The 12,096-nt window shown below is 31.3% G+C and overlaps 1 protein-coding gene across 1 annotated transcript in view; it reads left to right on the top strand.

The window, feature by feature from the left end:
• The window catches only part of LOC129909316 (probable ATP-dependent RNA helicase CG8611), a 31,438-nt gene extending 20,637 nt beyond the window's left edge, over positions 1-10,801 (top strand). The window contains exons 6-7 of the mRNA XM_055986401.1: positions 10,253-10,442; positions 10,507-10,801. Coding sequence (XP_055842376.1) covers positions 10,253-10,442; positions 10,507-10,672 — 356 coding nt within the window. The 3' untranslated portion in view covers positions 10,673-10,801. The remainder of the gene's footprint in view (positions 1-10,252; positions 10,443-10,506) is intronic.
• Positions 10,802-12,096: the final 1,295 nt, after the last annotated feature.

Genomic DNA, 12,096 nt, shown 5'->3' with positions numbered 1-12,096 from the left:
CGGATTTTTTTCGAAACAAATCTTCATAGCATCCTAAGTATAGAACCTAGAAAAACAATTTTGGTACCAAATGAAAGGTTAAAGTAATAACTAATACTAATACCTTTTTCCTATGCTCCGTTTTTTGTTTGTATATGTGGTTCTTAGACTTAAAAAAAAAAAATCCTTAAGACTGATTTCTACGATTGATATCTCGAAAAAATAAGTTTTGACATACACTTTTTATTACATCAATGATAACCTTTTATTTCATATACATAAAAGTTGCTATGAAGATTTGTTTCGAAAAAATCCGATTTTTCTGATTTTTTCGTCCCCAACTTCAGACTCAAATATCTCGAAATCCCCAAAACCAATTTGGCTCACTAATATTGCTCAATATAAGCTTTCATTTGATACTAGTTTCGCCAGTGTACGCCCTGAGCCCAAAAATGGGTCATGTCCTTTGTCCGCGATCATTCGCGGTTTTCACTGTGTTTTCGCGATGAATCATAATTTTTTTTTATAACACAGTTTTCCGCGGTCATCCACGGTTTTTAATGCGGTTGCTTGGTCTTCTGCTTCACATAAAGGTTCATTCCGCGTTCTTCCACAGTATTCGAAACTACTTTGACGTTTTGCTTCTTGGAACCTTTTAAATCTTCAATACTTAAGTACATAAGACCATATTCATAAATTTTGTCTCTGGTTTGTAAAAAAATAGTTATAAAAAGTAACAGAAAATAAAAATAAATAAAAATTTTTATTTTCAACCTGTGATTTGAACAAGCAATCTTCAATCATGCAGAGTTGGAGAAAAATGAAGTGTCAGCTGTCTTAATCTAACCATTTAGTTTTAGACACACATTTAAATACCGAACTTACTCATTTCCGGACATGTTCTAGCAGTCCATATTTTTCTAATGCAGGTACTTATTACAGAAATAAACAATGTAATTTTAATTTCCTTAACAGATAAGCTTTATCGCAACAAACGTGAAACACCGCGAAAAAATGGTGGATCAACCCCGTTAAAGACTGCGAATTATCGCGGAAAAAACCGCGACTGATCGCGAAAAAAATCGAGGTTCATCGCAAAAAAAAAAACTGAAACACTGCGTATTACCGCTGAAAATACCGGGGAACATCGCGAAAAATATCGCAGAAAAAAAATTGCGGCTCAAGTGGGGGACCGCGGATAAAATCGTGGGACACCACCCACAAAACCTTAATCTTAAAAAAAAACTGTGAACGATCATGTAAAAACCGCGGTTCATCGTGAGGGACAGATAGAACCGCGGTGGAATTCAGCAAACGACCGCGGAAAATAACGCGCTTCAATATGAAATAACCATTTGTTGTTCTACTGTAGGGCGCTTAATGTCTGCGCTGACTTGCAATACGAGCCCCATCTTCAACTACCTAATTTTTTTATAGCAGATGTTAGGAAAACAGTAAAAAGTGAGGACACGATTTACAAAACTTAAGTGACCATTTTTTTATAGGCAAAAAAACGATATTTTTGATATCAAACTTCCCTTGAAATTAAATATCTTTTATCTTACCGTCAAAAATTAAATTTTAGCATTTTCAAAATTTAACCTTTTTTTTTTACAAATGTCGTGTTTTGTAGGACTTTTGGAACAATAAAAATGATAAATCATCTCCAACAATAAATTTTCAGTTCTGCGAGTTTTGTTAAGGTTTGCGAATTAGTAAATCTTCCAAAACTTTCTCTTTGCCCATTTGCATTGATACACAGAATTTATAAACCTGTTTTGAGAGTAGATGCATTATTTCGTATTGAAAAAAAATTCTAACTCCCTCTTTCCAATTATTATTTATTTATAATCTTCTTTTAATTTTGTTTGATACACAAAAACAGTTATTCAGTAAAAATAACCTGTTCCCATTTGAAATTGACTTTTTTCTTAATTATTAATCCTTTCAGTTTTCACCCAACAATTAGTCTTGAATATATATCCAAGACAACCGAAAACCCCACTTATTACTTAAACATACTTAACTTTAACCAAAAAAAAAAAAAAACTCAGCCCCTTTTTTTTCGTTGACATAATCAAAAATAATGTCACAAATAAAAATCAAAAGAATTTGTAATTATGAGCGGCCAACCTGTCATCGCTGCATCAAAATTACAACATCGGTTGTGGTTATATCCTTCCAACTCCCACTCCCCCTCGTTGATACCTAGTTATTAAAAAAAAATACATTTCCAGAAATCAAATGGACTTTTAAAAAAACATAAAAAAAAACTTTTAACCAGAAAACTTTTATCACCCCTTTTGTGTCCTTTTGCCTTGATTTTTTTTCTGTGTTTTTTGTATTTCTTTTTTAACCATCATCATCCCTCTGTGATTGTTGGCAACAACAACTGTCTAATTAACTCGAGGTCTAATATAACAGTTTTTATCGCCTCACGCAATCGAAATTAACTTCAAGTTTAACAGGAAAAAAAATGCAGCCACCTCCCAGTCGGTCTCACAGTCAATACACCAAGCGACTTGTTTGTAATAATTTTTGTCCGAAAAGGACTTTCTCTTTAAATAAAAAAAAAAAAAAACATGGAAGGGGCAGCAGCACAATCAACAAACGATGATGAAATATAAAGTTGGAAATTAACTTTTGCTATTTGTACGTCAAATGAAACAAAACAACCAATGAAAATAGAAAGAACTTTATATAATACGAGAACCTATAATATTGGAGAAGTTTCATTAATTAGGTTCCTCTGACCGAGCGACAAAAGTGTAATTACTTGACTATGTTGGCGATCTTTCTTAATAATCAAGAAATAATGAAGGTTTATACACTGGAACGGAGTTGTATAAATGTTGGAAATAAATTGACCGTCAAATTTTAATAGAGTCCTGAATTTTCACATATACATGCCTAAAAATAACTTTTATCAAAAAAAAAAAAACAAACAAAAATGATTTACCCTTCTTATATCCCAACATTTGAGTTTCTTAGCTGACATAGATAAAAATTATAATTGATGTCAAATGAAAGAAAAGTTGATACTGAAAATGAAAAATGTTGCTGCTACTTTTAAAATGAGAAATTTTATGTGGAAACCCTGGGAACGTATCTGAATCCCGTTTTTCGAAAATCCCAAAAAAAAAGTTTCAAAATCCCGTCTACTAAAATACCAACATTATAAACCCCGTCTTCTGAAATTCCGCTTATTTAAAATTCCGATCAATTATAATACCGCATTTAAAAATCCCGTCAAATCCCGTTTTTTTTTTTTAAATACATGCTTAATACATAAATTAAAAAAATCATGAGAAATAGACAAAAAATTAGTAAACTGATTTTTTGCGTCGTTAAGCCCACAGAATATGTACCTACAACACATTATGAAAACGATATTTATTTTATAAAAACATAAAATGATTAAATTTCATTTAATTAAATATCAAAACTGTTGAAATGCATCCAAATATTAGTTGAAATATAAATAAGCCCTAAATTTTCAATCGTCAGTTAGACTATCAGAAGAATAAATGGCAATATAAAAAAAAACTTTTATTCCTAAGAATTAGCTCTATCTGAGATTTATCTGACTATTGAAAAATTGGACCTAAATGAAATTTCTTTTGATTGTGTAGTGTGTACTTAATTTAAGGTGTTGTGATCATTTTATTTAGATATTATAAATCTTTGAGATTATCACGATTTGATTGTTCTTCTGAAACTTTAAAGTAAATATTAGTTTGTGAATTGATTTCTTCTTAATATAACATTCCTTACCTTTTCATATTTTTTTATATAATATATTATATTTTGTTTAATAACTGCGTTTAGAAAAGTCTTTCATTTTTTAATTTGTTTTAATTTTTTCTATTCCGATTTTTAAAAAAATTGTCAAATGACTAATTTTGTCATATTTTTGAATTTTGATTAAATGAGAAAATTTATAAACCCAGAAATAAAAGCATTGTGCAAATAGTGAACACTATGGTAACCCTATTCAGATAAAAAAAATATAAAAAAAATTTCTTTGAACAAAAAGTATAATTTTGTATACACTAAAAAGCTATAAACTACACAAAAATTTAACTCTTCTATCTAAAAAAAATTGTCAGGTGCCATTTCTAAAATGTAAGATATGATGCATGTTAAAACCTTTAACTTTTTCAAATATCATACATCCCGAGTAAAAATAGAAATTGAATTTTTAAAGAAAAAAAACAAAAAAAAAACATTTCTTGGCCGCTGCACCAAAGCCGAACCACTGTTGTTCGGCGGAAAATTACGCCGAACCAACGCCGCATATTAAGCCAGCTTTTTAATAGTCGATATATCAAAAACTTAGCACCTTAAAGCAATTCTGATATAAAATCTAACTGGCCAATATTATTGTCATTTAAGGAACAATTGATCTTTAAAAATCGTTTTTGTTTTTTTTTTTTAATGTTTTCCCAATATTTTCCTTTGTTTGTTTTGTTTTTCTAAATAGTCTTAAATAAAAGGTTTTATTCTTAAACACGGCATCCTCAACATTTTAACAGTCAAAAGATTTGTCGGTACCTCAAGGCTATTTTTCGTCAAAAAAAAATTAAATTTTGTAAAAACATAAGAATGGAAGTTTTGATTAGGTTTTATTAAAATCCAACTATTTTAGTAAAAGATAAAAATACAAAACCAATAGAACGTATTTTTGCATTTGTCTCACTCTTATTGAGGTTATGTACAAATATTATTGAAGTAAAAGTTGTAAGTACACCTTTTTATGATCTGCAAATTTTGCATGTATTTTTTTCGGTAGAAATCGTATAAAACACCATTTTTGACACCTACCCCACTTTTTCACCAATCTTTTTCACCCCCTTTTTACCAATTTGTTTTTTATGGACAATTTATTATTCCCCTTTCATATACCTACTATTTATCCTATGAGCTAAGTAACTCAACGTTCTCCGCACAGATAATCTCACATTCATACTTTTTTTTACCGACTTCCAAACTTTTTTTTGTTACCTCATAACTTTGGACTGAGCGAACCAAATTTGATAATTCTTTTTGTATTGGAAAGCTGGTGGCTGCAATGTTTCTATTAGAAAAACCATAAAACCCAGTCTTAGCCATAGAAGTCGGTTTTGTTTTTTTTTATAAAAATGATTACCTATTTTGTTTATTTTTTCCAACTTTTTATGTTCTCATTCCCCACTGTAATCTGAGGCACACTCGTTATGTATTTTTTGTTCAGTCCTTCAAGTTAACCTGCTTTAGAAGATTCCTATCTAGAATTATTAGAACATTAACTATTTACAATCCAATATTCCTTAATAACATCTAACTCCAATTTTTTTTTCTACCCCGTTTAACCAAAACCAAAACGAGCACCTATTTTAACTTGTTTCTTTTTGGTTCACCTTGTTTGGTGGCTATTAATATCGCATCAAAACTTATAACTAACAAAAGTCCTATTTAGAACTTACAACCGACGCGAACAACAACGTTCCGTTAAGTGGTTCTGCTAATGAGTTTACTATATATTTGAGGCATAGTCGTCCTTTTTAGTGTTATTAACAGAGGGCGAAATATCGGTAAATGCACGACATTACTAGGTTAGTGATTATTATTATCGTATAATAATATACAAAATACCCTTGTATTGCATTAATCGAAATTGAATTAATGTGTATTAAAAAAAGAGAACATACATTTTTACGCATACCAAAAACATATTTGATATGGAGGGGATTGAGCAATTTGTGTACCATGCGAAGGGATATTGTTAGGAAAGTTGATAGTTTTAATAGAAAACAAAAGTGCTTATAGGGTTTTATCAGCAATTAGTTGTGATTGTTGGCTTTCATGCTGACGAAAAAAAAAAACGGACAAAAAGCTGCATTTCCATTGATTGATAAAGTGACACCTTGAAAATAATGCTGTTTCATGTACCTAATCCGTTTGAAAAGTTATCCTGACCTCAAAAATTTTAGGGTTCCTTTGCCGTTTAATTTAATGAAACTAGTGGCATAGAGAATGTTCTCGAATTTTGATGTTGTATATTTGTGCGTTTTTTGTTTTTTTTTTTAAATTTTTTTTTTGTTTTTGATTTCTAGATTTACCCAATATTTTACTAAAAATTAAGAGAAAATAGCAAATTTTCGTTTCGCTTTATCTTCACTGAGAAAAAAGAAGACACTTAGAATCAAGATGATTTTCTTTTTAGATTCTTAAAATAATAAGATTTCTTATAAAAATAAATGGAATCCGTTTAACTTTGTTAAAATCATTTTTTCTTCTTACAAAATATAAGTGTAGGTGTCTTATTAGAATTAAATGTTTTCTCATTAATTTTATGTGACTTAAAAGATTAACAAAAATAAGAGGTTCTACCTTTATTGAAAATGATTCTTATGCTAAATGTTTTGTTTAGGTGCAAGAAATTAAGAAGATTAATGCGCTTACCGATTCGGAGTCAGTTGCCAGGAAAATCTGGGAATGACTGTCACATGAAAGGTTTAGAATTCTGTAGTCATAAGAACTATTTCTAAACATTGCCAAGTGTTTAGATAAGCACTTGAACTGGTCAAAAAATGCTTCCTCAAAATTACCATAATTCTTCAGGCGAATGTCCACAAGAGCCTTACTTGGGATAGCGTCTTGACAAAACTTGTTGCAGAATTTCGAGCAGAAATTCTCTCGGAAGCGAGCAATACCGTGACCAGGATGGAAATTGGATACCCGATCTGCTCAGAACTCCTGCTGTTTGGATCCCTGACTCAAGGAATTTTTTCATTGAGAGAAAAGAGACAGAAAGAGGCTTTACATGGGTGAAAAGTGAAAGGCTGATAGTATGTAGCATATATGGCCTCACTATTAATAAAAGAGTCAAAGAGTTCCATAAAAAAAGCTGGAAGATTTAGAATATTTTCTAAATCAAACCGAGCGACGGAGATATCCTACCGGCCGGAGATTTCAAGTTTCAACGGCAGATGACTGAAGTGGGATATGCCAACTACCAGACTCTCGACGAAGGCAAATACTATAGGACGACGCGAGACGTGGAGCTAATGAGGAAGGGACAGATGATGTGCTCCAAGTACAAGGACCTGCTGAAACTAAAACTGAAGCCGCGATGCAACTAATTCGGCTCGCTTGCGACTACTCAATGCCCCGCACGCGATGTGTCAACAGAAATAGAGATCTGTCTGTATAATGCCATGAATCAAAGCTGTCAGACTTTCAGATTCGCAACCAATATGCATATTCCTAAAAAACTCCGTATTCACAAAATTTTCTTTGTTCTACTATATGTAAGTTTTTTTTTACCATACATTACAAAAACCTATATTATTCTCTTCGTTTCTTCCACAAAAAACATGCACCCAGAGAAAAAACGCATAGTAATTTTTAATCCGTTCTACATTGAATCAATGGTGAAAAATATATTCATTAATTTTCTAAAAAGTAGTCCTATGCTTAAGTTACAGTTTGTCACATCAATTTTTATAAGTGAGATGGCACAGTGGTAAAGCACAAGCTTGTCAACCCAGGTATAGCAGGTTCGATCCCCAGCGGATGCCAGTTTTACTTTTTTTATTTTTTTAATGTGTGAACAACTTTGATTTAATGTGTGAACAACTTTGATTTAATGTGTGAACAACTTTGATTTAAAGTGTGCTACTTTGATTCAATCATTTTCCACTTTAGGCTAAAAATGTAGTGATTTTCCATTGATTCAAAGTGGTTTAGATTGATTTTACGTTGTTTTTTGGCTCAGTGTGGAGTAGGTACATATTTTTTAACCAAATTATACTCTAAACGCAACCATAAGTGCCTTTGACAATTACCATCGATAATATCTTCAAATTTTCGAGCAATTATTCAAAATGCAGATGGGTTTTTACCTAACGTACTTATACCATATCTATACAGATAGGCATGTTGGTGTAGTATCTTCAAGAAGATATAGCAAGGCATAAAGCATATCAATTTCATCCATTTGTTAGTTAATTCCCCGAAGAATGTCTGAAATGTCCTTGGGGGTATGAGAGAGAAAGAGAGTGAATGCCACAATGAATATTATTGATACAACACTCCAGCCAGGATATACCAGCATCAGCTCAAGCAAGTCAGCTTGGTTCTTCTTTTTAATTGGCTAAATAAAATTATTGCCAAGAAAGCGTATCAGGATATAGTAGGTACGTGGCACTTCCACATAATGGCTTTCATTCGCATGTATCGTCTTCTAATGGAGCTCCGTTTTGTGGCATAACAATGGATTCATTATACGGATAGCTACAAACAACGGTACGAGACAAGAAAAGAGGATATTAAGAACAACAAGCATTATATAACAATAACAAAATAAAACAAAAACACAAAAAAAAAAACGAACAACTTAACCATCTCCAGAGATATATAGTATCTTCTTCTACAAATGGGATGTTTTGTGTATCCTTTATCTAGACATTGAACTACATATCACATCTTACTCTTTCTACTCCTTCCTAGCTCTCACATGTCGAATGAATTTAATTTCCAACGAACGATTGTCTCGTATAAATTCGGAAATTACCGTCATCCTTAGACACTGAAGGATACAAATTAGATTCATAGCTCTATCTATTTGAGACCTATTAAGGATGTATACATAGATATACATTCGTTAGATTATACTACACGTTCATTTGTTTAAGGGAGGTGCACAACTTTTATAATGGAAATGGAGGATGTTGGCAGATTTTAGGATCAGTATGTGTCAACCGACCACAAATGGATTACCATCAACGCAAAATGTTGCTGATATGTACCTTGTACCTACTATACTTTGTATAGAGCTTGGATTAAGGAACAAAAACAAAATGGCAGAAACAACGACGCAAGTTGGTTGATGCAGAATTTCAACAAACAGCGAAACAGCTGCTGCCATTATATTGTCTTGTTGTAAAATTTTATACTCCTCACGTCAGAAGGAGGTTTTGCGTTTACATATTAAATTACGTACGAAATAATCCTCCTTTAGTACTAGCGTGTATTATACACTTCTGACATTTTTATTAATTGCGGAAAATAATATTCACTGTCGTGAAACGGTTCAGGTACTTTATGAAAATTAATAACAAGTATTAAGCAGTCCTTGTTTTGTTAGAGCTTCTTACAAGGCTTTTGTTTTTGTTTAACAGTTCGACAGCCTTTCGATGATTGAATAAAGTACATCAAATGTGTTTAACAGCTTTACATTTTCTACAAACACCTTCAATCCTAGAAATAAATTAGGCTTGGATACGAATTTCCAATGACTTAATCGTAATTTGTAAAATATCGACTTATTACAAAATCTTGAAAATGCCCAAATCAAAAACCGTCAGTCAGAGAATACTCATGCCTAAGTTAATACTTTTTAACTTCATTGCAATGAATCCTGAAAAATTAAGTTCAGTAGCCAAGCACATATAAGAGATGAGAGAAAAATCACGACCTTTGATATGAGCAATTCTCAAATAACCTGTGATTACCTTAACCGTGAATTGAGTATCCACTATTCACTTTACAGTTCGTTTTAGGATAAGTTCGTTTGGTCAACCATAAAAAATTTCTCTATGTTTGAAGTTTACACTGAAAGTGAGACAAAAGTTTGTTGTCAAAAGTAAATTTAAATGCATTTGCGTATATTGCGGTTAAAACAATTCCCTTTTACACTAAAACTATTGCAAAAGTTAATTCTTCCAAAATCACAGGTCAAAAGTAATTTTCAAAGCATTTTCGTGAACTATGTACGCTTAAAATAATTCACGTTTAAACTTGACCTGTTGCAAAAGTTATTTCTTACAAAATCACTGGTCAAAAGTCATTTTCAATGCATTTTTTGTGAATTTCGTTTAAAATAATTCACGTCTTCACTTGAACTTTTGCAAAAATTATTTTTTTCAAAATCATAAGTCAAAAGTCATTTTCAATGCATTTTCGTGATTTCCTTTAAGACAATTCACGTTTACACTGTTGCAAAAGTTGTTTTGGGGAAAATCACAGGTTAAAAATAATTTCGAATGCATTTTTTGGTGAATTTCGGTAAAATTATGTTCCCGTCAAATCAATACCGTTTTTTTTTTCATGGTTAAAAATCACAGTTTTAAATCACAGTGAATACGAAATCACAGTCACAGAAATACTTAGCTCAGACTTAGCTCATCTCTATCCCTTATAGTTTCTTCCTTGCTTCCTCCGTTTTATTTTATTTTTTTCCATACCACAAACCGTACTAATGAATGTTTTTATTTTCTTTTATTTACAGCATTTGTATCCTGGATGAAGTTCTATTCAACATTTCCTAAACAACTTAAACCAATTTTTAATATCAAAGTTGCCCATATGGGTCATTTTGCCAAAAGTTTTGGCCTGAAGGATGAACCAACATCATTTACAAAGAAACATGCAACTCCAAAAGCACCACCACCAACAAATAGATTAACATACACTGAAAGGTAAATTCCATTTATATTGTTTCAAAAAAGTACTAATTTTGATTTTGTTTAATTTTTTAAAAAGGAATCCTGAAAAACTTAAAGAAGAAAAGAAAACTAGAAAACGATTATACGCAACAACTGTTACTGGACCAATGCCAAATAGACTAAATAAATTCGCTACGAATTCAAGGACACTTACAACATCTGAATATGGCAGTGGACTACCGGAAATTAAAAGAAAAAAATAGAAAACGAGGAATTTATTTGTTGTGAAAACTTTATTGTTAAATATGTAATTTTTATGAATTTAATATATTTTACATTATTAAAATGTAATTTTAAAGTCATAAGAAATATAACTAGATACTGAAAACAAATTTTTAAAAACGAATAACTTTTTCTACTAAGTGTTTTGATCTCTGGAAGATGCAAGTACAATTTCCGAAAATTCATTTTTTAACTGCATAGGTAAGACAAAAGTTTGGAACAGAAAAATTCACCATTCCTCAGTATTCCAACATCACCATAGTTAAAATATGATGGTTTTAGGTTTTCAAACTAGTCCTTAAAAACGTCTGTAAACAATTTTTTGTTTGAAAGATAAAGAAATACGTAGAAATTTTCAGTGTTTAGAGTTATCATAATTTGTTCGAAAAAAATAAAAATGTATGTTTCAGATCAGGAAGATTATATAAGAACCAGCCTAATTCCCTAATGATTTCGAACATAAAAGCCTAAGCTATTTTAAAATTTATTTTTTCTGAGTAATTTCAATTCTTTTGAACAATAACTTTACATTTTTATTCCTGAGCTTTAGCCCCCCCATGGGATAAGTCAATCGATTTTCTGCTCAATGGAATGCCTTTCAAATTTAAATTTGTTTATGTCAATTCTTCGTTGCTAGACGTCATGTTTATGCCACAAGGCCTCATAATCATTTTTTTTTTGCAGAACAAAAAAAAAACCATCACATAAATCAAAATATTTGACAAATCTTATGATGTTGGGGGTTGAAAAAGGACCACCACAAAATAAAAATCCAGATTAAAAATATAGAAAAAAAAAATACGCACCGCACTGCCACCATCATTGATGAAAAACATCAACGACAATATCCTGGGAAAGGATAATGCAATTTGTTATATTTATAGAGGGCGGTATGTCAATATATAGGCATATTATGGGATACGATACGGAAGATCAATGTATAAGTCGACCGACGCACGTGTCTATAAGAAGTAATCGGCTCATCGACAAACATATTGTTCGGCGACACGTGGCAACGATACACTTTAAGTGCTATTTACTGACGTTTTCAAGTGACCACAAAAGTGTTTTTTTAAGAAAATCGAACAATAACATGATAATTGGTGAAGTATTTGTAATAAAAAAAGTTATATTTACACTATGTGACTTTTAAGATGTTATACGACCTATGCAGTCGTATGAAACGGTCTTAACATAAATAATGAGCTATAAAGTAAAGTAAATACCTACACATATTTTAAGGATCAAAAAGTTCAAATAATGTGAGAACTGAGTACCTACATATATTAAGGGTTTAGGTAAAACATTTAATAAACACAAAATAAATATGCAAACTCAACAAAAAAAATTGTGGGAAGAAAAAAATGTGATTTCGGGGTAACTCAACGAAGCTAGTTAATGTTTC

Source organism: Episyrphus balteatus, chromosome 2, assembly GCF_945859705.1.
Source record: "Episyrphus balteatus chromosome 2, idEpiBalt1.1, whole genome shotgun sequence".
Classification (NCBI taxonomy): domain Eukaryota; kingdom Metazoa; phylum Arthropoda; class Insecta; order Diptera; family Syrphidae; genus Episyrphus; species Episyrphus balteatus.
The sequence above is the reverse complement of the archived record's forward strand: the minus strand, read 5'-3'. Positions and strand labels throughout refer to the sequence as shown.